Below are 27,514 nucleotides of genomic sequence, written 5' to 3' on the forward strand. Positions count from 1 at the left end.
TACTTATTGTATAACCTTTACATACATTGCTGTATATCTACATACTTTTATATATTTTATCTGTATATTTTGACATATTTTAATTGCATAAACATTCACATTCTAGACATTAACGTTACAATATACAAGAATATTCCATAGAATATATGCACGTCAAAATCTATTAATTTCGAATGACGCCATGAATAAATGTTCGTATCTCATACAAGGATTTAATTAGTAATAAATAATTCTCGAACTCTGCCGAAGATGGAAGATTATATAACACTTGTCAAAAGCTGAATGAATAGATTCGACATACACATGTTTATATAGTACACACTAATTGTACAGTCTATTCAAACCTATTATAATGTACATAATAATAAAGCGTAATAACGAACGAATTGAAGTACGCGGTTAACAATACCATAACTTGAGCATAACGATAGCATGGATGCTAAAAGTGCTAAACTCCCTGAGGAGCTTTCTCTGCATGATATTTTCAATTTGAAAGGCAATGAGAGAGGGTTAAAACCAACGACAAAGCTTTCAATGTAAATGAAATAAATACTGGTGATGTACTTGACCTGCAACTTTCACTTATCGTTTAAATTAATTCAAATTTTGTTTAAACCGATTAACAACGGCCTCTTACAGTTAACCGAGTTCAACCACCGTGTCCTCTGTAGGATCTTAACAATAAACGGATAACTTTTCCTATAGAAAACTCGAAGCAGCGAAAATTTGGTACGAGTGTAGCGAAATAAAATTATAGCGATACGGTAAGGTTGAAAAAAGAACTTGCACATTGTGAAAAACGCTGACAATGCTTTTATCTACACTTACGTATACGTATCTAATATCGTTTAGTACAATGAATTCAAGCCAAAAAGGTACTTTTGCCGAGTTACATTATTTCTCACACAACACACGATTCTGTATATACTTTTATTTATTAACAATCAATAACATATGAAAACATTATGATGTCGGTTAATTAAGCGCAATTCCATAATACTTCTACAAACTCTTATTTTCACTTATCTATAGAATAACACTTATCGTAGTACAAAATAAATTTAAACACGTGTAAAAATCGAAAATACATATGTTGTAAAAACTAATACTGTGAACGTTACATCATAAATATGGATAATCTGCGTATATCTTACCGATAAAGACGACTTAAATATAAAAGCACCTTACAGACAGAACTCTTTGAGAGCTTCTAACAACAATATATGTGTTGCGAATAATCTCGCAGATATAAACAAACTAATGCCTTCTTTCATATATAGAAAAAAATAAAATATGTTTTTATATTTTATGTTTAAGTTATACTCTTATTTTGGACGGACATTTGTACGAATAATTTGCACGAATACTTATTCAATCAATTATCAGAAGTCAGTCTACCAAGTAAAAGGAAGCGAAGATTGAAAATATGCGAAGATATTTAAGGTCGATGGGAGAATATATCGAATCAATGTAGTTAGATATTCTACGTACTGCCGCTTGTAGCATGATATGATATACCATTTATTATACTTCTACTATGAGAAATTTCAAACTATGTACTTTTCAACATTCGATGTATCAAACAATATAATATGTATTATCATATAACTCACATTTTGGAGTTATCTCTGTAAACGATAATTTATCTCGATTCGATGCTCATTTACATATATATAAACAGTCACTCGAGAACATACTCAATGCGAAACAGTTTGTAACTTATCGTAATAATATTCCTGACACAGCAGCGTACATAATTCGTAGTCAAACGAATCTCATGCACAGTTTATCGCTACACGGCAGCTTAATAATTTTTAATGTTGTTCGTGAAGGTAACCCATGTGTCTTCTATAGGCGCCAGTACGGTGATTACAATGAGAGCTGCGGTGAATAGGACGATCACGACGAAATATATACCGAAGATAAATTTCCTGATTCCAGCGTGCTATCGAACAGAATGAGAAATGAGACGGTGAAGATTTTCAGAGATTCTCGGCGCACCGCGCCGATTCTTATTAGCAAGAAACTTACAGGAGCATCCTGTCTTGCATCCGGATGGACCATTGAACCACGAGAGTGCATGTCTTTCATCGGAAATGAATTCACCCTCTGACTCGCCTGTCTGTCAGAGGCACATCCAACGAACTATAACATACATTGATTTCCTTCGTTACATAACGATCCTCTATAAATATCCGACTTAGTACCAAAGCTGATCCAGATTTAGAGCTTTGCCTGTCTCGAAATCGCGCTTGTATAATTAAAGAGATTTTCAACAGTGGTCTGCATAATCAAATATGAAATATATTAGACATGATATGGAACTACTAATTGCATACGGGATCAAAGAGAACTGATTCCTCTAAAACATTAATAATCCATGGCGAATTAATTCGAAACTTTATGTCGTTAGTAACTATCTGAATATTAAAAACGACAAATTATAGCTTGTAGTGAAATAGGAATATCATATAATAACTATAATCAAAGTGAACTTATTTTTCATTTACAGATGGATATTGTCGAAAGCGTAGCAACAAAATAGCACGGTATTTGAACAAGTTTGTTAAGGTTAATTGGAGCAGCAGATAAAAAAGACCCATTAAAAAAAAGAAGTTAACCTTGAGACAGTCTTGACACATTTAGTTGTTCTTTTGTAAAATTCCAACTACCACCCTCTTTCAGTCTATTTATTCGACTTCTTTCAAGATATCCATTTATAGATGAAAATAGGACATCCGCTATAGATAAAATAATGTACATTGCACAAAATCGTACAAATTGAATGAATGTACGAGAGTTTTGATTTCGAAATATCAAATATCATTCTTACCGTTAAGATAAGGTGAGTCAGAATATGGAATACCACGTAAGCTGCCAGGATCCAGTCAATCCATTCCGGCAGTTTGGCCTTATTTAGTCGGACCGCGAAGAAAATTGCGATTACTGTGAAAGGAATTTCAATGCGTCGGTTAATCTATTGTCCGTGGAGAAAAGAAGTACACAAAAAACGCGTGCAGTATGAAAAAGAAGAGAAGCTTACTGCCGCAAATCTGTGCCGCGTTTCCAACGAACCAATGCGCCCAATTAAAAAGAGGTCTTCGCGGTGCTCCTGGATGAGGTCTCGCGGCTGCCATAAACGGTTGAATAAAGGCTAAGATCGTGGTCGCTAGTCCCAAGGACGCGTGTATCACCTCCGAACTCCATTCACCCAATTCGACGAATATTATTACAAAAGCCGCTATTGTCATCGACCATGTCAGTATCATAAAGAATCTGTGCCACTTGAGTAAACAACAGAGCAAAATAACATATTCTTGTCGATAATATTCATTGTATTTCATCGATAGAATTAAATTCTCATAATGAATGACATCAAAGTGAGGAACATAAGTGACGACGATATTATTATAATATATGAATACTCGAACCGGATATTAAATAATCTGAAGTTAAGTATCTTTCAGCCGTCTAAGATACGTTCAATATCATCCTTGGACATCGGCCAAAGTTAAGTGTTCTTTCGGAACGTTCAGACTCTCGAGTTCAACAACGTCAAGTACATTACGCTGTTTAAAAAATGTAGCGTGCTCTGCATACTAAAAGTCAAATTAATAAGTATTCACCGCATTACATGAAAAATATCTAATTGTCGAGCAAAATCGATACGTTTAACCAATCTCAATAGCAATTTAATTCTTGTTATTTCATTATGAACGTAACATTACGAGCATATTTATTGTCGTATGGACCGCACGCCATAAAGCAAACAATTCTCACGACGATCGGTACAATTTCACCCGGTGTCTCCCAATTAAAATCTGATTACGCAAAATGATTAATGTGTTCGATTTAAATTGCAATCACGCTGTTCGTGCGTCGACTGGTAATTTTCGGGAAGAGCCACCCCCGTGACATTATCAAATTGCCCTTCCATTCGCGGTTCCTCCGATTAACCTCGATCCCCAACTCATGAACCCAGAGACAAGAGCATCGCCCCGTCAAATAGGTGCCATCACACGCAACCTCGGGGTCGTTACTTCCACTGGGTCGAGATCTTACCAGTAGCCCAGTTTGTGCGCGCGATTATAGGAAAAATTGGATACTTACGGCGAACCAATGGTCCTTTCCACACAACTGTGAGCTGACCCATGTCTGCTTGTAGTATCTAGCCAGAAGAATGCCGATCGACGCTGTACCGATCCAAGACGCCAACATTAGAGCGCCATGAACACGAATTAGAATGTTGCTCGCCGTAGTGTAACCACCAACGTCGGATAATAATTTTGCGTCACCGGTCGCGTCGTACGCCGTGTCATGGAATCCGATACCGTTACCTAAATGTTTCGACAAATGTTTCTTTAAACGTTTCTCCGTTTTTCAATCGCTTCACTTTGCGTGATAAGGGAGATGGAGAAAAAGAAAAGTTTCAGCAGAATTCTTGGAAAAAATCATTTCATCAGAAACATGTATCTGGGTTTATTACAGAGTATTCTCAATCACGAAGTTATTGCATTTATTCATTTTTATTTTCTTTATTTCTAAGAATAATGATAGATGAATAAATACTTTGTCATTGCACTAATAAAATTATGTCTTTTACTTATTTTAAAGTATCTTGGAATATTTAGTTTCCTAGAATAGCGTTAGAAAGGTTGTATAATATATAATTGCCAGCCATAAGTATTAAAAGTCCTACTGATATTTGATCCATATTTGATCTCATTACCTTTATTTTTTTACTTATTTTGTACCTCGTAACGTAAAATATTAAATAAGGTAAAATCTCTTAGAAATTTTCAGTATTTACTAAATAACGTATCCTAATACTTATGGCCGGCACAGTAGTTGTAGTATCGCAAGATTAAATGAAATTGAACGTACTTTTTAAACTTTTGCCAGCTGCCACGAGAAGATTGTATGGTGTGCTGACGAGGTCATACTCGCGGCCTTGAACAACCGTAGTCTTCTCTCTCCAAAATCTGCACGTGATTATGTCATCCTTGATCGCACTCGACTCCAATTGGACTGCTCCTTCCTGCTATAAAGGAAATCGCAAATGGATCAAGGTCACAAGAGATTTCTCGTAAACTGCGAATCGATGCAATCATTCTCACAAAGAACTAATCGATAACAATGTTACACACAGGCGAAAGTCGGCCATCGCCGCGGGGCTCATTGATCAAGATTTTATTAATTTCACTTGCTCGCGACTCGCGTGCTCACGTAACAGTGACCTCGATATTAGTCGCAGGTAGAAGTTTCTTCTTTCTTTTCAATCCTAATTTTATTTAATTCGAATCATTGGATGTTTATTCGAACGATTAATAAAATAAGTTAAAAATTCGTTTTTCAAATTTGCAAATTGCGATGCAGACTCTCTGAACTTAGCAACCAGCTACAGAATAAAATTTGTTATTATTATCACAGAATTTGGTATTCAGTTCGTATCCTGCTTTAATATGATAAATAATAGAATACGTACCATGGGCTGGCGCATATTACGTTTTCCAGAGTTCCAAGACATGTGTAATGCAATTTCTCCTCCTTCGTTCGCGCACTCAACTACACTGTCATCGCCCTGCATATATAACATACGAAGGATTAAATAATCGTTCACCGTAGAATTACGTGAATTGAATCTAATATTCTACATACTTTCTAAGACTACACTTCTCTAATCAGTATAACCATTGTTGCATAAAATTTACCACGATCTAAATTAGGTATCCGTAATTATTTAGGTAGCAAATAATTAATGTAATTTAATTTAAAATAATTTAATTTAATCGATATTTTTGGATGACTAAGCACGATATACCAAAGTACATTATTTTTAATCAACAAGAAATTACCATTTTACTGTCATCGGATAAACCAACAGCGACATATTTACTATCACGTCCTTGCAATTCAAACAGATATCGCTCTCCTTGAACAAGTACAGTAACCGCAGCGATACAATTTTTGGCCTCGATGCATCCAGCTGGGGTACCAAAGCAATTCTTCGTGGAGCCACATCCGGCGTAGAAAGGATCCTCAACATCTTTCGTCTAAAGAATAACACGTTCAAATACAATAACTCGCTGTCGTCAAAGTTCTGAAGAAATTATACGTCGGTTAATACTCAAAGCGTTTGTACAATCTTAAGATTCGAGAATCGGGTACGAAGAACACAGAGATTTATACAGGACCGAACGCAAGTTCTCCAACCGAGAACGGAGTTTCCAGGCAGCTTTCCTAGTTTCTCTAGAGAAACAGAATAATCTTTCGTACGGAAATAGAAATAGAAGTTCGTCGTGTCAATACACATCTCATATCTGGCACGGACAGTGTCTACGTATAATTTAATCTAATAATACGAAAGGATGAACAAACGTTAACACGCAAAGTTAAGAGTACGGTTGATCCTAGAGCCAATAGATTCTTCAACCACGTTTATCGTCTGGCATGAATCTGGCGGTAAAGTTTCAAGAGATTTCCGAAAGATTTATTTTCATCCAAAATACGAAGATATTTCCGCGGCGAGAAATCCTACACCGGCGATACGTGTGTGCAGAGAAGCAGCTCGCGTCGCAGCCGGTTAATGGAGTAGTTTCAGTCCGCCACTCTGGAACTCCTCAATAAAGTTTCCAAGCGAGAAACCGGCGTGGATTCATTCGCGTGCCGCCTTTTCTCACGTCGATCTCGTTTCGAAAGTGGACCGGTAACGAGGACGGTACGCAAAGAACACGTCGACCTGTATCTTTTCATTTGTCGCGGAAGTCAATTCAAACAAAACACGCTTGCAGCTCGTATTCAAGATGACACTCGAATCAAAATTATAACTTGAACCGCGGTGCACAGCAATGCATACGCAACGCAATGTGATTAACGTTGAATGCTCGAACATCAAGATATCAATTCAATGATTAATTACAATACAAAGTGGTCACGAATGACAAAAGAGACGCAGATTGATCGAAGTCTCGGAGGGACGGAAAATGTGACAACCGACCTTCAACTTAGACACAGTTCGCGAGACAGAATAATTGCGGACTTTGAGAGCTGATTATTACCAACTTCATGTATGTATATACATTTTTCATTTCTATTAAGCACACCTGCGAGTTCGTCCGATTTTGTCGTAGGAAGATTTTTGTACATCACACGGAGTAATTGGACTCGTGATTGCTTTAATTGCTCGTTGAATAAAGATAAGATGAACGCGTGTCCGTATTAGCGACCGTGGGATACGCTATTTTTCTGTTTCTTTCCATACTAATACGTTCTTATAGGCAATAAATGTTTCATATATTATTTATAGTATGTTTAATATCTTACCGCTTTCAAGTACATGAACATTTTTATTTAACTATTTGTATTAATTATACGTAAACGTTACTAATATATATGAAATAATGGGAAATTAATGGTGAAAAAGAAGATTTATTATCTTCTACTAAAATTGACAAACGATATTCGAATCATTTGTCTAAAAATTAATCAGTGATAAAATTAGTCATAGTCTATCTGTCAATACGAAGAAGCATCCTAGTAAAAAGGGAAGTAAAATTAAAATATGACTCGAGTAAGTAGTTTATCGTCCCCTTTTGTTTCACAACGTTTCACCGTTTCGCCATTGGCCCAGATTAATCCTTGAGGCGCGTTGCGCGTTGATGCGACGAAGATAAAGTCACGTAAAAATAAATGGACAATGGAGCAAAAATTACGGGGCGCGGTCGGATCGGAAGATACACGAAAGTGAACGGCGAAAGTATATAAAGTATAAAACCAAGAGCGTATCCCGTTCGATGGAAATTATGCATTTGTACGAAGCTAACTAGCGTGCAGGTGTGCGCAATTGTGCATACATAATACATGTAGCAGCATATCGTCCAACCAATATACGTCGGAATATAAACTTACTTTTAACTCGTAATTATTGTACACGCACATCCCTTATCAATGTACTCTTTGATTAATTATACCTTTCTGTTTTGTTATTAATTATATATTCTTGTTTCTAGATACATTCATTCACATATATCGTTAATTATCGTGAAATCTATTTATCAAAAATTCCTTTGAAAATCAACTTTAAAAGATTTCTAAAATTTCTCTCAAGTTTGTAGAAAACCATTGTATTGCTTTGTATTTTCTATGTCAAAACGTAATAGAAATTCTTAACCGATCCAAGTAATTTAATATGATCGATTTATTACTTCAAATATTTATTTAGTATTCTAAATTACAACTTCTTATTAGACCCATACGCAACGTGTATGTACATATGTATTAACTACATTGTTGACCTACTGCAAATATACGCCTATGTGTTTGCATATGAATTAATTTACGCGATTAACAAAGCATAAAATTAAAAGCATTAAAGTAAGTTTTCATTAAAACATTGTTCGCTGTATGAGATAGTGTTTGTTAAATTATATAGAAATGCGGTTATTAAGAACTCAATTTTTTTATTGTAAGTACGGGTATATATCAAAATTATAGTAATAAGAGCAGAATATGATTCATATTTTTGACTGCGAATTTTTATACAAATTAATATTTTTCAGAATATAATAAAGAAAGTAGAACCTCGATAACAAAAAAATTGTTGTACCTACGAAATATTATAGAAAGCACTATACTTTTGATATTCTGTATATTTTTCAGGCTACGTTCATTTTGTACAATTTTTGCATTTTCAAATTTCCTATAGATGCATAAATATCCGCAGTCCAACCGTTACCATCGAGTATTCGTAGAAATACCCTATGGTACCTGTTAATTTCTCCATAAAATAGCCAATCAGTAATTTGCCAAAAATATAATAGCATGAATCGACTTCACATTTTTGTCATTCTGAACAGATATAGTAAGTACCATAGCGCGTTTGTTCGATCAAAGACCTTCACAATCGTAAACAGGTATCAAAGAGATAGTGGTTTAATAATTTCAATGTTAGGACACGATTTTACTTCGCCAGCCCTTTCCCTGGATAGTCGATGATCAGTCGCGGTTATGATTATCGGGTGTGAAAAGCACGTTTGCCTCGTGATCAGCGGTCGGGACGTAATGGGACGCAGAATACTTACCTCGTAATCGACGGTCGGACTGTAATAGGGCGGCGTGGTAGTTCTCAGTGTACTGATCGGTGTAGACGAGGTCAATACGTCGATGGATCGCTTGCGAACGTTAACTGGCGGTGATTCCACGCCGACCCAGTACGTACTGTAATCCTGCGCGAACGTGGACCTGCAACGTGGTAGAATAGGGAGAAAAGAAAAAAAGAAAGAAACGATCAACGAGAGTTACGAGAAACATGTATCGATCCATGGACGGTGAAAAGGGAAATGGGAGCGTTTCAGCGAAGTACAAATGACTGATAGGAGGACGAAGATACCGTATTGGTATTGATTGCGGTAATTACGGTATGTTGGTTCTTTGAAAGAGTGCAATAGCCAAAGGTCCAAGGAATATCGTGTGTTTCGTTCGGAGCTATATTACCGACAATGGACACTTCGATCAATTTCAGGCAAACATATGTATGCGAATTATGGATGTGCTCGAATAAACGATGTGCTAAAATTCATGATGGACGAATTAAGACTATTCGTATTTTTCAGTATTTTCGATTTTTTTTTTTTTTTTTTTTTTTTTGTAAAATTGAAGGGTCTAGACGAATTCTATTGACGAAGTTTATTAATTACGATGGTGTAGTAGACGTGCTAATAATTGTGCTTCCGTGCTTTGCCTTTATTACCGTTTCATGTCCTCATTACGGTAAAAAACATTTGGGACTTTTATCCTCAAATTGGATGATATAATGAACGATGCGGATATTCTTTGATATGGTGTGATAATGGATTAAACAAATTATATGCACATGACCGTCTACGTATTTACTTGTAATTAGAACATATTGTAATTAACAAAATGGAAGTATTGCGTATGATCCTAATTTGATGAACAGTGAACTGTGTACGTGAATTACAGTGGAGTATGCTGGGACATGCGATGTTAAAACGAGTTAATGTCGCAGTTTTTATCAACAGTTTTTATCGGTAATATCAGAATGTTACAATAAAAGCAGGCGATGCAAGTATTACCATTTATCATTTTTATTTGTGTTAGGTTATTTATACCTTTAATCGGAAGGTTGTACATAGTTTAACACGAACGAAGTTATCTTGCACATGACTGTATTTATTATAGCATTTACATACTAAAAAATTACTACTTAGATTTCATATCGTTTGGTAATACCTCAATATGATTGCAAAAATTATACTAAAAACGAAACGCTTTATTAAAAAATAGAGGTACATATATACAAATACTGTGTGTAATCAAATTATTATGTAAATTGTTGTTTCTTTCAAGTACTTTCATAGAGTACTCATAAACGAAATATTTATTCAGATTACTGTACACGTTCTCGTTTCTTCGCTGCAACTAGAAGCATTAAAGTAAATAATAATAAACATATTGGTACTTTTAATATCAGCTATGTACATTTGAAAGTAGGTAACTAAGCAAATAAAAGGCATACCAAAGTTTAGAAATCTCAACATTTGCAGTTTCTTTCATTTAAAAGTTTAAACAGACAATACAGGATGCAAATGAACTTGTAGGTGCAAACTTTTGAATACCAATGAAACACCAAACGAAACTGGAAAGTTTCCCTAATTACATATACAGATATTTCTTCCCAATCGAACAAACAGAGGACTGTCAGTTGGAAAGTCAAACCATCTTCGAGTTACTCCATTTAATGACCCTACAATTACTCTAGCCGATGCATCATAATCAGTTACGAAACGTAACCAACGTTCCTCTCCGTTTTCGTAAAGGAGGGTTATAGGAACGTCAATTCGTATTCCAACATCTCGGCAGATAAGACCATAAATTACGATCTTCCGGGTCAACGTGATGCAACCCATTACCAGTGCAGGCGTGGGAATAAAAGATAACAATGTTGAGAACGAATAACGAGTCGGAGTCTAATGTTGAAAAATCGTTTCGATAGCGTGGAAGAAGGCTTCGTATCGAACTGAGAATCAACGAATGAACAATCTAACTGGACGAGAGTGGACCAGATATCAGACTGTGTTAAAAGCAGAATTCAAACAAACCATAAATTTCTAGAGATTCGAGAAAAGTATAGAGAGATTTATTTATATGAATGAGATTTCTCGTTTTAATTACATATACGAAGATTACAGATGAAAAACACGATAAGTCATATCTTCTATGTTTAAAATTCGTTGTTGATCAATTCCCGGTAATTGAAATCTTTTTATTTCGCTTTGAAGCCAAATATGTGTTTCTTAATCCCTTTAAAGATTTTCAAAATACTACTCGTCACAGTAGTAAGATCCACAATAAAGGGTTATTAAAGAGGATATTAAAATATTGTTTTAATAATTATATCTTTGGCTTCCATAAAACTTCGTCCGCTTGTCAGTTACTTTTAACAGGTTTTTAGCACATCAATCCTAACAGGTTGTTTTCATTTCCAATTACATCGTACTAAAGTGCTTCTATTTAGACGTAAGATGACAATGGAATTATAAAATCAATAACGATGTACTTATTATTCCCTTCTGCCGTGGTCTCCAAATTAAAATAAAGATCGCTTCGATATCTAAAACGATAATCCGAATCAAAAGGAGAATGAACGAATGAACTACGTAGCATGAACGAGGGTGGACTGGTACCGGCGACATGTCAAAAGCGGAATTCGAACGAACCGAATGGTTATTTATGGCTATCGGCATAAATTTCTCGAGAAGTTTTAATGGAGCTCGCGCAGCACTCTGTCCCCCGTATTAATTGAGCATTCAGAAATAACCGGTGGCACCGATTACCAGCGGAAAAGTTTATAACGAATGTCCCAGCCGTTTCACCGTTCACCGTTAACCGTGTTATATTGTATTCCGTGCACGGGAGATGCCGAGGCGCCTCCGTGCCACGCGCGTTCATTCGTTCGTTTCTAATCGTAATTCATACGTGCGACAGATCGTGGCATATTACGTGCGTGAGCTATATACACCGTGATCCGAAGACCGAGTTTTGTTCCAGAAATTGAATGAACGATTCATCGATACTTTGCAGATGAATTCTTGCATTAGCTTTGAATGCGATGAATCATCAATTTCCATTCGGTTTATTGTATGATTGCAGAGTTAATTTGTTTTATGCGGACTAGTGTAATAAATTGCAATCTGACAGAAAATCGATTCTGTTCTGCTAGTTACAAGAATTTTTGTATTCGAGTATTCGAGTTGCGTTATTTGATTTAAAACTTAGGTATCTATATGTACACAAAGGTGTTTGAACACTCGGCGCAGAAAACTTTTGTATATGTATCGTACGCGTTATGTAAAACATTTTAAAACTTCATTAGCACTGTAATAAGACATAACTGATACTATTGCGATGGTAAGCGTTGGAACGAATCTGGTGATGTATACAGAAATTATTTTTCCGTGATGTTTTATTTTATTGCTTCATCGTGCAGATAGTAAGCAAGCTATTTGTATCGATTGTTATAAAAATCAGGAATGAGTAGTCGATAAAAATGACCAAACAAAATAAGCGGTGAATATAAAGTGGCGTTTTACAAACCGTGTAAAAACTTGTAATTCATTCGTTACGACGAAGAATATTCCAAATACGTCTTCAAGAAAATGTTTCTTAAACATCAGGAAGAATGGAAGGTTCGAGGACGCGAGAAAATAAAGAAAATTTTAATGAATTTAAAAAAGATAAAATAAATGGAAGTAGAGAAGTATGAGAAAAATTCACTACTAAAAATAATTGTAACGCATAATAATTCTATCGTAATTAGGTGTAAATGAAAGAGTTATGCAACCTTGAAATGGCAGTATTGAAAGTACAAGATCTCTGAATGCAAAAAGTCTTGATAGGATTACGAGAGGTTTACTGTGAAAGTATTGAAGTACGACAAGGTTTGATTTTCATGATCTGATATATCTTGCTTCCGCATTCTTACAAACCATACCTCTTGCACATTCAACTGCCATATCGTGGCAATACATTTATTGCAATATATATCATTCAACCGAAGTAAAATAAATTCATTGTAAAAACAAGAAATGCGTACGATATTTAAATACATGATATCATCGAATTTTCTGCGATACTTTTAGTCAATATCAAAATTTCCTAAGGATATACGACAATTGATAGAAATTTGAACGAGATTACGAAATAACGTAAACCCGCGAGTGTTCTATCGAATACTCACTTGAAAACAATGGTGCCTTCGTAATTTACAGGTGCCTCCCAGTCAAACTCGAGATTGTGCTTCTTGCTGACGTTCGTGTGAGTCACCGCGTTCTTAACAAAAGGAAAAGGAAAAAGCATTTAATCGTCGTGTCGTGTAGCACTTTGCCTCTGTCCTTCGGGAGCGCACGACAACGTGATTCACGTAGCCTTCGAGAGCTTGCTAACTACGATCGAAACGATCCTATCGGGAAATACTATAAACCATCAAACTTTCTAATCATTCGAAAAAAATCGTATTGATCGCTCGAAGAACACCTTTCAAACCCTTATTCGACCAATATGCTAAATTATTTGTTACTGTATCTGATACTCGTGTCGTTATTTAACATTTGTATCATATTATGTAATCAATATACTTTATTTATGTTATCTTATCTGGTACTTTTTATTTCTTATTTCGATCAAAACGTACGAAACATATTTATTTGTTTATTAGCTCATCTGCTCCTGTATGCATATTATTTAGGTTGGTGCGCTTGTTATTCATAGTCTTATCCTACTTATTTAATGATTATATAATATTATCATAATTAAATATATATATATTAAATAGTTGCAATTAAAAATGACCTCCTATTATCTTGTAAAAATAGATAATGATTTCAAGAAATTTTATATGAAACCAATAGAATAGCTAATGTTGGAACAATCAATATTTCTAGAAGTCGAATAAATCTAATAAATCGAATCTAAATTGAATGGAATAACATTTTAGGTGATGGAAGTAGCTGTAATATTGAATTCTAAAAGTGATTTTCTATAAAAGACAGAAAGTGTGACTTGTCGTGTCTCTTTCCTGTAATCCTCAAGAATATATAGTAATTATAGAATAATATATAACATTATTCCAATATTTTATGAATTTATCATTTTTTCATTTTTTTCATTTCATTTTAAAATTGGCAAATATCTGAAAACTTTAATAAAATAACTCATGACACAGTAACGTGTTTACCTTTATACCCTGTGTGCACTCGACGATTCTTGCCGAATCGGGCAAGTTGGCGAACTCTCCAACGAATTCACCGGTCTCGGAGTCATGTGCAAGTATCATAAAACCCTCGTAGGCAAGACCGTGAGGACTTCCCAGAATTAACCGGACTCTGCCTTGTCCTGCAGCTGGTAAAACTTGGTAAGGAGGAGGGTAAGTTTCCTGCTTCGTGCTTCCAGGATGACGAGGCATCAGATCTTTGCATGAATCTGGCGGTGCTCCAGTCGGCAGACCCAGCGTTCTCAACGAGAGAACGCTTAGGAAGATTACAAATGTTCCTTTCATTACTGTAACATACAAATTTTACACATTTAATCATATACGACCTTCCTTTTAAATTACGAAACTTAATATATTAAATTGCTTAATTGAATTACTAAATAAGTACTACCGCGATCATACTACATATTTCTTGGCTTAAATATACCTACATTTTTCTATTTCTTACAAACTTTACAAATGTGATCATGATGATTTTGATGAACACAACATAATATACGACTTTTATATAACGCGTACAGTATATTTGAAGCCCATTGTTTAATTCGAATTAGTGTAACAAGAATTTGCCAATATCAATTCTTTTACCTACGGTTTTTCTTCCAAATGATATAAGTTTGCGTTCGAACAATGTAAATTCTATCGTAACGCGAGTTTAGTTAATCGAGTATTAACTGCAGTTCCGTTACAATCCGGAATAAATGGAGTCCAGATAAGTGGGAGTTCTGCAGACTAGTAGCTACATTAATAACGTATCGAAATAAAATTAGATAAGGATTTAGTTGGACAAATTATTGAAATAATTCGAGAGTTTCATATTCGCAATAATTAGACCAATATTAGTCGGTCAATCTTTCTCTTCTCTCTTCACACGCTTTCAAGTATTTCAAAAAACACCAAAGGTCGCTCTTTAGACTTTCTACTTTGATTCCTGTATTTCTTCAAATTTTTTCTTCGCTGGTCGGTCCGATGAAGATTTCATACTAATGAACGAGCGTCAAAGTTGTATCACGCTAGACAGTCCCATAAACTCGTAAGACTAGTCTGTACAGAAGAACGAATACCATCGACGAAGTGTCCTTATACGAAGCGAATACGCATTATTCAATCTACTTTTTACACGTTCCAGACTATGCGAAGACGATACAAGGATATTGACCCAATTCCAAGAATATCTACGTGTGCATAATAAAACCAGCTACATTTTATAACGTTGGAAAATTCGTGGTAGTTTCTTAGTGACAGAATGTATATAGATACATGACTTATACGACTACTTTTCTGTATACGTCACCCGCGACTATCGAACAGTTTAACACTATGAATGTGAAGCATTAGTCACCGCTCTAAACTGACCGGAATTCCCGCTGCTCCATTTCTGCACTTGCTTCGAGCATATTTAGTGCCATCAACATTGAGAACTTTCGTACCTCTTTTTCTGTCCTTCTATTAACCATTTCATAATGTATATAATTTCGTAAATTAGATAAACAATTTATAGAAAAATTAGATAGACATTTATTAATGATTTTCATAAATTAAATACTTTTCATCGATATAACTGTTTCTGTAAATGTTCATATATTACAGAATAAAAGTAACTCGAACGAAAATGAGAATAATTCATTTACAAGTGAAACGTAAACCATGTAGGAATTCTATGATTTTCGAAAAGTGTTAGGAATTTCAAATGAAGTAAATTTTTAAAAAATTCGATTACTTAGAATTGAAACAATAACTTTGATGTTACTGTTCATACTTTACCATCGATAGGCGAGGGCTATGTATTCTAATAAATAAAATAAAATAATACTAGAGTATACCACTTCGCGTTTTTCTCTACGTTACAATGAAACAGATGAAGCGTATTTTTGTACTACTTATTAATAAATAGAAAAAGGAGCAGAGGGATCGAAAACGGGCAGAGAGATTAAAAAGTCGAACTTACAGTTCATACCCACTTTTTAATCAGCTTCGCTCTGAAAACTTGGAAAAATTTTGATCTATGTTATCCTCGCAAGCAGAATACGCAAGCTTCCTCTCGCGAGCATTTTCATAATCTTGTAAAAGAGGATGAAAAATTAAGAGAGAAATTCGGATAAGGAAAACGGGAAGATAAAAAAGATCCGTGCTTTCCTCTATTAAATCGTATAAGTTCGCGTTAGGTATTTTTCTTCGTAGGTGAAAAAAGATCGAGAACGTCTAGTGCATCGGACTGTTGGTTATCGTGGCGCAACTTTATGAGTTTAGCAATACCGTAACCGCAGATTCTGCTGTCCAGATGCGGCCATGATTCATACATCAATGAGAAAATAACGCAATCCGCGAAATAAGAATCTGTGGACACTTTACTTCTTAGTAAACTGCGGATATTTATGCGAAGCTCACATTTTCACGAATATAATTAAAAGACTGCCACCTAAATAGCAATTTCGTTAATCTGTTAAATAACTGCTAGAACTATCTTACTATACTTTTATGTATTATGTGCATTTCATTTGTTACTGTACTTTCAAATTCTTCATAAATACATATTTAATGCAATCTACTTACTAGGCACTCTACTTTAACAAATATTTTCTGCATTTCCAAGAAAAATAAAAGGAAAAGATAAAGAATTATCGCGTTCCTCCTTGAATCGAGTAATGCTGTTGCACGTGCCTCAACGACGAGGGTTGAGCTATTAAAGCTATTGCCTATTACATAATATAACTGGCGCGGTGTTTCAGTGTCGTTTAGGAATGTGCAAGCAAAGAAATCCCGTGGGTCGTCCAGCAGAACTCAATAGGTGAAAGTGAGCGTCTTTCATGCGTGGGTTGCACACAACTCGGCAGTCTTTGAATCGTTGTAAATAACAAAACGGTACACTGGCGATCCACTGGCGATCGCGTTTCTGACATTTTTCTACTCGTTCAAATATTTTTGTCTCTATATACTATTGCTTATATGTATTGAAACACTCCCATATCGTTGCAAATAGAGTGGCCCATGAAAATATTCGAACACTTGCAGACACCTTTTATGAATGCAATTATGTGTGTCATACGAAACATTTCGAAATGTCATTAGTATTTTAATGAAACTTAAATTATTATGGAAATTATTGTTAAGATTATATCGGTAAATTTTGAAAACAATCTGAAAATCTACAATAAAATTTATTGCAAACATATACTTACATTACAGTAAAAAATCAATACATAATATGAACAGTGATATTAAACATATAATTAGTTAAATATCATCCTTCTGAATGCTGTGAGTTATTAATATAACGAATAATTATCCGATCAAATATTTTGACGATCTCTGAGAAGTGTAAGCTTACAATAAATATGTTGTAATTTCTATGTAAATTTTCAGATGTATTTCAAATCTTACCAATATAATCGTGATAATCGTGTCTCATTAAAATGCTAATGAAATTTTCAAATGTTTCGTATAACACAGAATATATATATTCGGAAGAAAGTTTTTATAAATGTTCAAATATTTGTATCACTTGGTAGGAATATTTCTGAAGTCAAATTTTGTACAGATACGATCGTGTTCGATGGAATCAGCGGTGTATAATTGACTTCAATTATGTGAATTGCTGGAAACTTAGATCATCCTCTACGACTCTCCTCGTTTCGAAGAAATCATGGTGTTACGCTACCATTCTATTGGGGCGAGCAAATGGCCACAATCAGAAGAACGATTGTGTTTTAAGGACAATTACGAAACTTATTTTATACTTGCAGCCTGAAATATTCGAGACAAGGTCGATGCTTGCCCACTTCTGTTATGGTCCATTTACGCTATTGCGACATCATGGCACGTGCAAACCCGTGCCCCAATATCGAGTTCGTTAGAATCGGGAAATCTAGTGAAACGTGAGCCATGACTCTATCAAGGAAAACAAAGAATTCCCAACAGACTAATATACATAGATTTAAATTCATCGGACACAATACAGAGAACTCATGCACTTTTACCAAAGAAAGTTTCATATTAATCTTGAGATTTTGAAGAAAATCCTACGACTCGGTGAATCTAGTAGGGATTTTAAAACTGTCCTGAATTATTTTAAACCTGCAAAATCTCTAAATACTTGAGGATTTTCTAAAAGTCTCGGTCGCTTCGAAATCTCCCAAACAGCCCGAAATTTCAAGCATTTCCATGAATTCCTGACATCTCAAAAACTTCCACGGATCTACAAATATTACAAAATTTCAACCTCCCATGTTCTCCGAAATTCGCGAAATATTTAAAGATCCGAAATTCTTGCATCCCACTGGTTCACGGGCCTGAACTCCATATATTCAGAGTTCTACATATAAGTCCAAGCTTTTCTGTATTATATCTCACGAACTAAATTTAAATTAAAATCTCGAAAAATGATCGACTTTATACGCGAAATACGTATTTCTTGATTTTACAGTTTTGAAAGCGTAACTCGAAAGCGAACAACAGCTTGTTACCACTAATACACCAACGATCCGATCTCCATAGAGTGAAAACGAAGAGAAATCTTCAAGACTGCATGCAAACATTACCTAACTGAATGTGTACGAGAATTCCAACTACAAAAGACGTATTAAACATCTCGCTGTCTCGCGAATAATGTTTCAGTGTCAACGAATTTCATTCGTGATAATAGCGACGATTAGAGCGCACGTTTCTATGCATTTGTGGAAAATTTAACCTTCTCGCAATCTTACAATTTTTATCTTATACTAGTTTTATTCTTGTACCTCTGATAATTTTTATGAATGCGGGTCTTCGTATTGTCGCAAGCCTTTCTAATACGAACGACGATAGAATATTTTCTCTCTGTGAAACATTCGATGCGTCGTATCGTTGCGAAAAAAGTAAGAGACATTGCAAAACGTCGTGTACGTAAGTAGATACGATTTTTCCATTCGCGGCATACCTAAATCGAAATTGTGTCGCGATCTATACCTTGACCCTCTAAAACAATGGAGAACTTTCCCATCGACATTAGCACTTGCTGCTTAATTGTCAGTTTTTCAACGTCTTTAATTGCATGGAATAGCGGATGATCGATATCTTACTTGCATATTTTCCATTAGGAGATATATTTTTTATCCCACATGTATCTATTATATCCGCGTTGTGACTAGACAAAATGTAAACAAGCAGCGTAAAAACGCGTAATTAGTCAGCCATAAACGTTTGAAAAAGCGAAACGCATATTATGGATGCCGTACATTCAAACATGAACATAAGTCATCATGCCAGAGTATTATTCGCCGAGATTAATATCTTCACAATTTCCAACAGTTTATATGTATTATTGAAATAATACAGATACCATCGTGTATGATACATATCGTCGACGATGTATGGCAAACTTTCGTTCAAACACACTGAGTATATACACTATCCCGCGTAAGATTCCAGGCATCTTACCCAACCTATAGCGATAGTGTATAAATATTAGTAAACTACATAAATTAATGAGAAAGTAATGACTAAAAGCGATATTTATCATGTTCTTGTAGAATCACCGAGTAATGAACTTTTAATTATTTATTTAAAAATTTACCGACGTTACATCGAAGCTCAATACACGATTGACATAATTGATGTATCTATTGACATTCATTAAAATTTATACATATATATATATATATATATATATATATATATATATATATATATGGTATATATAATTGAACTAGTGACGACAGTTTATTATGAGTTTAGAAGAATTGATCTGTGTATTACAAATTAAATAGTCTTCTCCAGAACGTTTTGTTATAAATTTTCTTAAGAAATTATACCATGAGCCGTTTCACTCTCGCAAATGCCAATATTTCATTGCATATTTAGTCTTTTAGAAATTTGTTTACTATGCTATAATAATAGACTACTAATACAGAGTATAATCATCATAAATCAACGCATCGTTTCTATTCTACGTATACAGTTCCCTAATTAAATTACATTATGTCAAAAAATAAACAAGTGTGCAGATCCTTTTGATCAGTAACCTATTTTAAATATTACTCGTCGTGGTAAAGCGAAAAATACAGGCTTGTGCACATGTATTATGTACAATAGACTTAAACGGGCACATTGTTCCTTTCATCGATGGAGTTCGTAACGGGGGAAGCCGGGAGGATAAAAATCCATTCATTAAAAACAACGTTTGAATGACAGATGAAGAGTTAAGAAGCACGGCAATCACGCTTCGCCGGTTATTATCATGTATCATTACGGTATTGTTCGAAACAACGAGCACAAGGCTTCCCGCGTTGCATTTTGCGGCTCGTTCCACCCGCGATGCACGCACGCGCACGGCAACGCTGCTGCTCACCCACCGATCTATGGATCGTAGTTCGGAGAATGCACAATGTTACATTGTGACCGAGTTAACCCAAGGAATTGCGCTTTCGTTCGATCCCGTAGCTATCACACGAGGTGAAATTTCTAACAGCGAAATGGTACTTTCTGCGGCAAAAGAGACAATTCAATTTCCTTTCTTGCCTCTCTTTTCATTTTTTATCGTCATTATCGTTCGATATGATTTACGATTGAAAGTGCACGTCTGAAATGAAAAACGAAGAAGCAAACTGAATGTTATTGCGTATAACGGCTGGAAAGATTACTGAGAAAATATTTTCTATGTTAAATATTTCTATTAGAGCTCTCGTTTCTTTGAGATTAATTCATTTTGCGGATAACAATTTTTTACATTCAGATTAAGATACTTTATGCAGATTAAAGTATAACGTTTATGTAGATTTCAGGTTACAAAAAATTTATGAGTGAACTTAATCTGTGTCTGAATAAATAAGAAACAACGATGCGTAAATATCTTTGTCTACCTAACTATGTGTATTTTACACCCTAGAGAATACTTCGATGTATACATCTTTCATTTCACACTTTCTTTCCTTATATATCAGCTTCAAAAGTTTAGAATTTATTTTTTGTTTGAATATTGCATAAGGATGAAGAGTGAGGTATAAAGAAGTTGATGCAGGCTTTGAATATTCTTTAAAATATCGTCATTTTCAACACGTGACGCAAAACATTGTCCTATACGAAAATCCAAAAATAAAACTCGCACAAAGATACTACACGGTGCCTCTATCGTGTCGAAAGATACGTGCTCTTATGAATTATACATAATGGAATAGCACATGAGTCAGTTGCGTGGTATCACACATTACACGTCATTTGTGCAAATAAAATAACATTACATATCATTTATTTTCCATTTGAATTCACTCATTAGTGAAGTGAAAAAAAATCATCAAAATTGTATAAAACATGATCAGAGAATAAAAATTAACAACAAAATTAGTTAAATGAAAAATATTTATGATTCGATGGACATTTTACATTCGAACAATAATTTTATACATCGAAATATTCCACAATTTCCGATAGAACTAAGTGTTTGGCGAACGTGTAGCCATAGTAACGTTACTTTCCTGTCCTAGAAATTCCTCTCTGAGCAATCTAGATTCCTACGTTAATATGTCAAACCATATGTTAATATAATATTTTATGCGTTTATTACTTCGTTCATGTATACCCGCGTTCGTGCCCTAGAAATTTCACGCTGAACATTGTTCGTAGATTCTTCTGCCGTTAGCACGACATACGGCGAACTAATTTATTACGCGAGCAGACTTAAAAAATATTATCAACAGCTACTATTAACAAACATAAAAACATTAGATGGAATATTATTTTAAATTTATGCTGATTTTGCTATTTATGATGAAAAAATTTAATCAACCTGTTAGCAGTTTAATTAATATAACATATTTATTTTTCTAATAAATCAAATTAGTTAGGTAATATAATTAGTTAACGTCAGAATAAATTGAAATTATGCTAAAACGCTATTCTATAAATTATTATAAATTCTCTCCAACTATTAACAATTGACTTGTTCTTTTCAGTACAGATTATATCGAAGCAGTAAGTTTCCGTGCCTTTATAAAATATTCAAAAATATTGCTCGCGATTCGGAAAATAATATTTTAAAGACAAAGTTAAGGTTCCGAAACGCTTTTAAAAATAGGTCATCGAAAAGAAGTTGGAACGATTCATTTTAATGCTATCCGATGCACTACTTATCAATAATCGATTCAGAATCAGTTACCAAAGGGACAAGGAAAGAAAGTTCGTTGAAGCTTCAAACGCAAGATTAACATTCTAAAACATTACTGAGTCGCTTATTTATTTAATTGCATTGGAACATTATACGTGGAAACAAAATTGATTTCGCGTAATAGTTCAACGTTTTCATTCTCTCGACGAAGCGTCTGTGCACCGTGCCACGTGCAGGAATATAAAAACGTTCTGGCTGGTGACAGGTGCACCAGAAAACTTGTTTTTTAAGCAGTTCCCATAGAATATGGAATGAACCACGACTGTATTTGTCATGGTTTTATTTTACCAAGAGGCGTCTTGAAACTAGTCACTTTTTTGTACGAGTACTCTTTCCATCAAATAAATTCCGCGTGAAATTTCATTTTTATGTCAAATGTCGTGCGACCAATGGAAATCTGTCATCTGTATGTTACGCTAGGGTTGCGACTTTCGCATGCTGAATTTGGTCAATGGACCGCGTTGAATCTATCCATCAATAAACCCCATTATCGATGAAACAACCTACCACTGGAAACACCCTAAATAGAAGTCGAATGATTCCATGTTAACAAATACAATACATCTTAGATAATTAAAAGGTGTTTCTACCAAACATTGTTAGAATGTCTTATGAGTTTAAATAAGAAATGAAAGTTGTATAAACATAGATCATTTGAAGCTTCAGTAAGAAGTCGTAAATAGACGCAAATGCGTATACCAATTCGTATTTATCACAGTTTATGAAGATAAGTACAATAAATAGAGAATTATTTGGTCTTTTCAATAGTATAACACATCTACAACTAACGTTTCTCTCGTTTCGTATCCTTAATTGCGAAATAACATCTGGAGATCTGTACTCACGGTGCTTCATACTTGGTGATTTTCTCTCGTCAACTTCAATCTTATGTTGTGTATTGAGTTAAATCTACAGCGTAATAAACACGCAGTCGGCAAGGCGTGAAGTCACGTGTAGCGGAACTCCGGTGTACATATAGAATCCTCGTTGATCCTGGTGAGGGAACACGCGCGTCATAGATGCATCTTTCAACGCAAAAAAAACCAATAATTCACCGAGTCATCGATCACCAGAAGAAGCAACACAATGTCGGCGATTCTGGTCTCGCAATCGAATCCCAAAGTGAAAAGGTTAATCTGTACAATCTACCGAGTCAAACCGGTGTCATAATATTTGTAACCGAAGATCATGAACTCAAGCCAATCTGTGTACGCGGTCAATCTTCGCGAATCTTTCTGCCACCTATGCGCGCCCCCTTCGAACTCTCCTTTGCACGCGAGGTTACGAGAAGAAAAAGATGTTCACTAAGTTCGGTTAGGTCAAGTGTTTCCCCGACGTAGTCTCGAGAAGCACTTGTTGATTCCGGACGAGCATAGTTCTGACCAGCACGCTGAGAACCACACCTTACGAGAGACTGTGTAGTGGATATACGGATCGAGTTGAAAGGCCCGTGAGACCACATCAGGTCCGTACCTAGCCAACGGAACCCGTGTCACGAGATCGATCCACGCTCTTTCTGATCCTTGTTTACAATCTAAACAATGAGCGCACAAGATTAGTTATGCGACATACCAGCATGTTGAAAAATGGAGAATATAAATAAATAGTTATAATAATAGGAATGGTTTCCTCATGTCAAAATCATAAATATATAGATTTTCAGTTTTTTAATAAAGAACTGAGCTAAATTCTTTTCCTTTTCTTTGGCTTTAATACATAAATTAGGATTATGAATGTCACAATGTAACAAGGATAATTATACTGCAATTTTAATTCATATTTTCAAGAATTATCTGGTTGTAATATAATCAACTGAATCACATATTCATGATATTAGTATACAAAAGACGATATAATATTGTTAATGAATAAAATTGTATGTAATTGTATGTAATTGTATATAAATTGTATGTCGATATCTGTAAGACAGACTATTATTAAATATAAATACAATACATTATATTCTCCCATATGTTATTTATAATTTGTTGTACATACAGATTTTTTCTTTATGTATCTGGTTCGGTCATTTTCTTACTCGCATTTGACAACTATTTTGCAATATACAGGAATAATTATCAACTTGATTTTAAATACCTAAAGGAAACGCCGAGAAAAGGTTAAAGAATGTGGCGAAGCCATACCTAGACTTCGACGTTACTGTGTATTAATGCTGAACAACAGTTTTAGCTTTTACTCTACGGATCGGGGATAACGGAGGGAAGGCACGACATACCAAAACTCCGTGTCGTGATCCCAGACGAAACTTAAGAAGAAACTATCAAATATCAAGGTGAAGCGTACGAGGACAAAACATCCAATGACCAACAAATTATCATGAATAATTTGAGCAATTGTAATTCTTTACTATACACAGACTGTTAATACATAATTATATTATATATTAAAATACAAATCCAGCTAATCCATTAAGTACTACATACATATAATCTAATAATAAATGAAACATTTGCATTGTAAATTTAATTTAATTAATTTAAACATCTTTATTTCGTAACTTCAAAAATTAATCGTTTTACAGAGCTAAACAATACTAACTACAAAGATATCGCTTAGTTTAATATCAACTAGTATTGAAAATGTTTAATATAATATCCGTCGATAGTGAAACGGTATAGATAACCGATACTCGAAGAGAATATGTCCAGGAAATAAATTTGTTTAAAGACCCGTTATGCCCGACAGTGAATAATTAGTAGGCACTCAGCGTACTTGTTCAAAAAGTCATTCAAACACAGTGGTCTCGAGCCGTTCCTGAGCCGCCGTAAAGAGAGAGGGACTAACTACTTGCCAACAAAATGGGGGGTTCAGCGCACCGTACATTCACCGTATGGTCTTCACCTCAGTTTTATCGACGTTCCCCCTCGTTTTTCTCGTTCCCTCTCTTTTTCTCGTTCCAATGATGTTTGACGCTCGCTTACGCTTATACGTCCATGCATACCTTCCTACCATCCCTCACTCGATAACCGTGTCAACATCGAATTTCTGCCATACCATGCGAATTGACTGGAGCCGACCTCCTGCACAGGATTCGGAATATTCCTGAAAAATCGATTGCAAACAAATTTTCATTACGTTATAGTGGCATACATAAATCTATGATTTATTTATGATTCACAAATTTTTTTAACTCTTTCATTCCTAACGATTACTATAAATCCGCATCCATGTAATAAACTGCACATACTAGCGCCGTCTAAAGTTAGCGCTCAGTAAACGGTACCGATTGCGCGACGCCTGTAGCAACCTGTAGCACTGTCGGTGCTAGTTATAGTAATCGTGCTAATATTGCGTTTAATTACGTATTAGTAAAACGGTTTTTACGTTTTTCTCACTCTCCAGTGTTTATGTAATATTAATACAATATATATTATACAATATATATATTAATACAATAATACAGAAGAAGCATGCTCCTGCAGAAGTACGTAAAAAAAAGTTAATGTAAGATATTTTTTAAGATAAGAAAATTACGGCATCAAAGGGACTAATTGTCTATGAACGTATCCTCAATGAGAGAACATATTTTGCTTTCGCCGATATTCCCGAATGTAAACCGTAAAACCGGTTTTAAAGTCAAACGTGTCCCGAAAATTTTAAGGAAAGAAGGAGTGTTTAACGTCTTCGATAGTGGACCAGGTTCAGTGATGAGTTTCATTGCATAAACACTTGTTAGGATTCTTAAACTATGTAACAATTAGTGAGAAATTATACCGAAAGAACTGTCGGTATCATTGTAATTACAACGATAGTCGTTAGATGGAACTCGTGTATACCGTGTAAAACATGTTTAATTTAAATTGCCAGTTTATAATAAATAAAGATTAAATTCTTTATTATGCCATCTCTTTTACAGATATTATGTTATAAAGTATTTATAGTATGATGTATTGTATATAACCAATAAGATAATATACATTTTCGTTATTTTTTTAATTATACACAAATGCATTTTGAAAGTTAAATTAATAATTTAATTTATTATTATTTATTTTATATCTAATATTTGAAGAAATTTGTTATCTTTTATTTATATTACTGTTTTGCTTTGAATTATATATTGTTAACTTTGATGCAATTTATAAATTTTTCCTTTATTGTATTAATTCTATGAGAATATATATGGAACTACCAGTATTTATTAACTTAAAAAAAAGTTCGTTTTTGAGCAAAAGAGTTACGTTATAGGTCTCCAAAGTATAACTGTGTGTTCTTTTAATATCCTTAGTAACACAAAAAGCCATCATAAAGCTATACTACAGCATATTTTTTTTTTATAAGGTATTGTCTAATAATTAATATTTTATAAAAATATTATTACTACATTTAATTTTTCATATTTCATATTCTGTTTTACTATATAAATTAATTTCATAACAAATATTTTTTACAGATGGTTATATTAACATTAAAATATTTTGAACGAGATAATTCTTTTCATTGTAAACATTTAAACCTATCAATGTACTGAGCAGTATCGACTTATATTGCAACACGTCAGTGGCGGACCAGAAGCCTTTTCTGGTGAAAGGGGTCAAAATGCGTAGTAGTACATAAGTATTATTATTGAACCTTCTTTTACAAAATTTAAAATTTGCTTATAATTTATATTCTAGTATCTCTAAAATAAGGCGATTGTCCCTATAGCTGCCCTCCCATCCTCTGAATCCGCCACTGGAATACGTAAGTTTAGAAATCATCTTCCTTAAAGTACAGGTTTTTCTCACAGAATACTCGACCGATTGTACCTTCATTAACATCTTCCAACATAACGACCGTTCAAATTCCACGCGTACTATTTAAATGTCATGGCAATAAGAACATACTTATCCATTCTTCGATATCAGTTCCCATCACGAACAATTTCGAAGACCAACTTTGTCATTGCAATATCTAAAAACCATCCATTATACTATCGAATTTGATAAATCAAACAATGAAAGATGTAGTCTATAAATCAATGTACTTAAATTTCCCGGTAACCATACATAAGGTCTAGCACGAGAAAATGTGCGCAAGTACGAGCTATCAGACACGCATGTGTACTTTGTTACTTTGTACCTCAT

The 27,514-nt window shown here is 34.5% G+C and overlaps 1 protein-coding gene across 2 annotated transcripts; it reads right to left on the minus strand.

Annotated features, from left to right (window-relative positions):
- Positions 1–790: 790 nt before the first annotated feature.
- On the minus strand, positions 791–23,855 carry LOC126872202 (putative ferric-chelate reductase 1 homolog). 2 transcript variants are annotated; one of them, XM_050631866.1, is made up of 12 exons: positions 23,273–23,855; positions 14,255–14,577; positions 13,259–13,350; positions 9,081–9,240; positions 5,856–6,053; positions 5,486–5,581; positions 4,885–5,038; positions 4,111–4,337; positions 3,044–3,284; positions 2,834–2,946; positions 2,032–2,145; positions 791–1,945 (listed from the first exon to the last, which is right to left on the minus strand). In XM_050631866.1, the coding sequence occupies exons 1-12, from the start codon at positions 23,280–23,282 to the stop codon at positions 1,805–1,807; spliced, it is 1,869 nt and encodes a 622-aa protein (XP_050487823.1). In that variant the 5' UTR covers positions 23,283–23,855; the 3' UTR covers positions 791–1,804. The 2 variants fall into 2 exon arrangements, with proteins under 2 accessions (XP_050487823.1, XP_050487821.1); XM_050631864.1 differs by having other exon boundaries at positions 4,885–5,041.
- Between the last annotated feature and the right edge of the window lie 3,659 nt (positions 23,856–27,514).

This window comes from Bombus huntii, chromosome 12 (genome assembly GCF_024542735.1).
Source record: "Bombus huntii isolate Logan2020A chromosome 12, iyBomHunt1.1, whole genome shotgun sequence".
NCBI classification, from domain to species: domain Eukaryota; kingdom Metazoa; phylum Arthropoda; class Insecta; order Hymenoptera; family Apidae; genus Bombus; species Bombus huntii.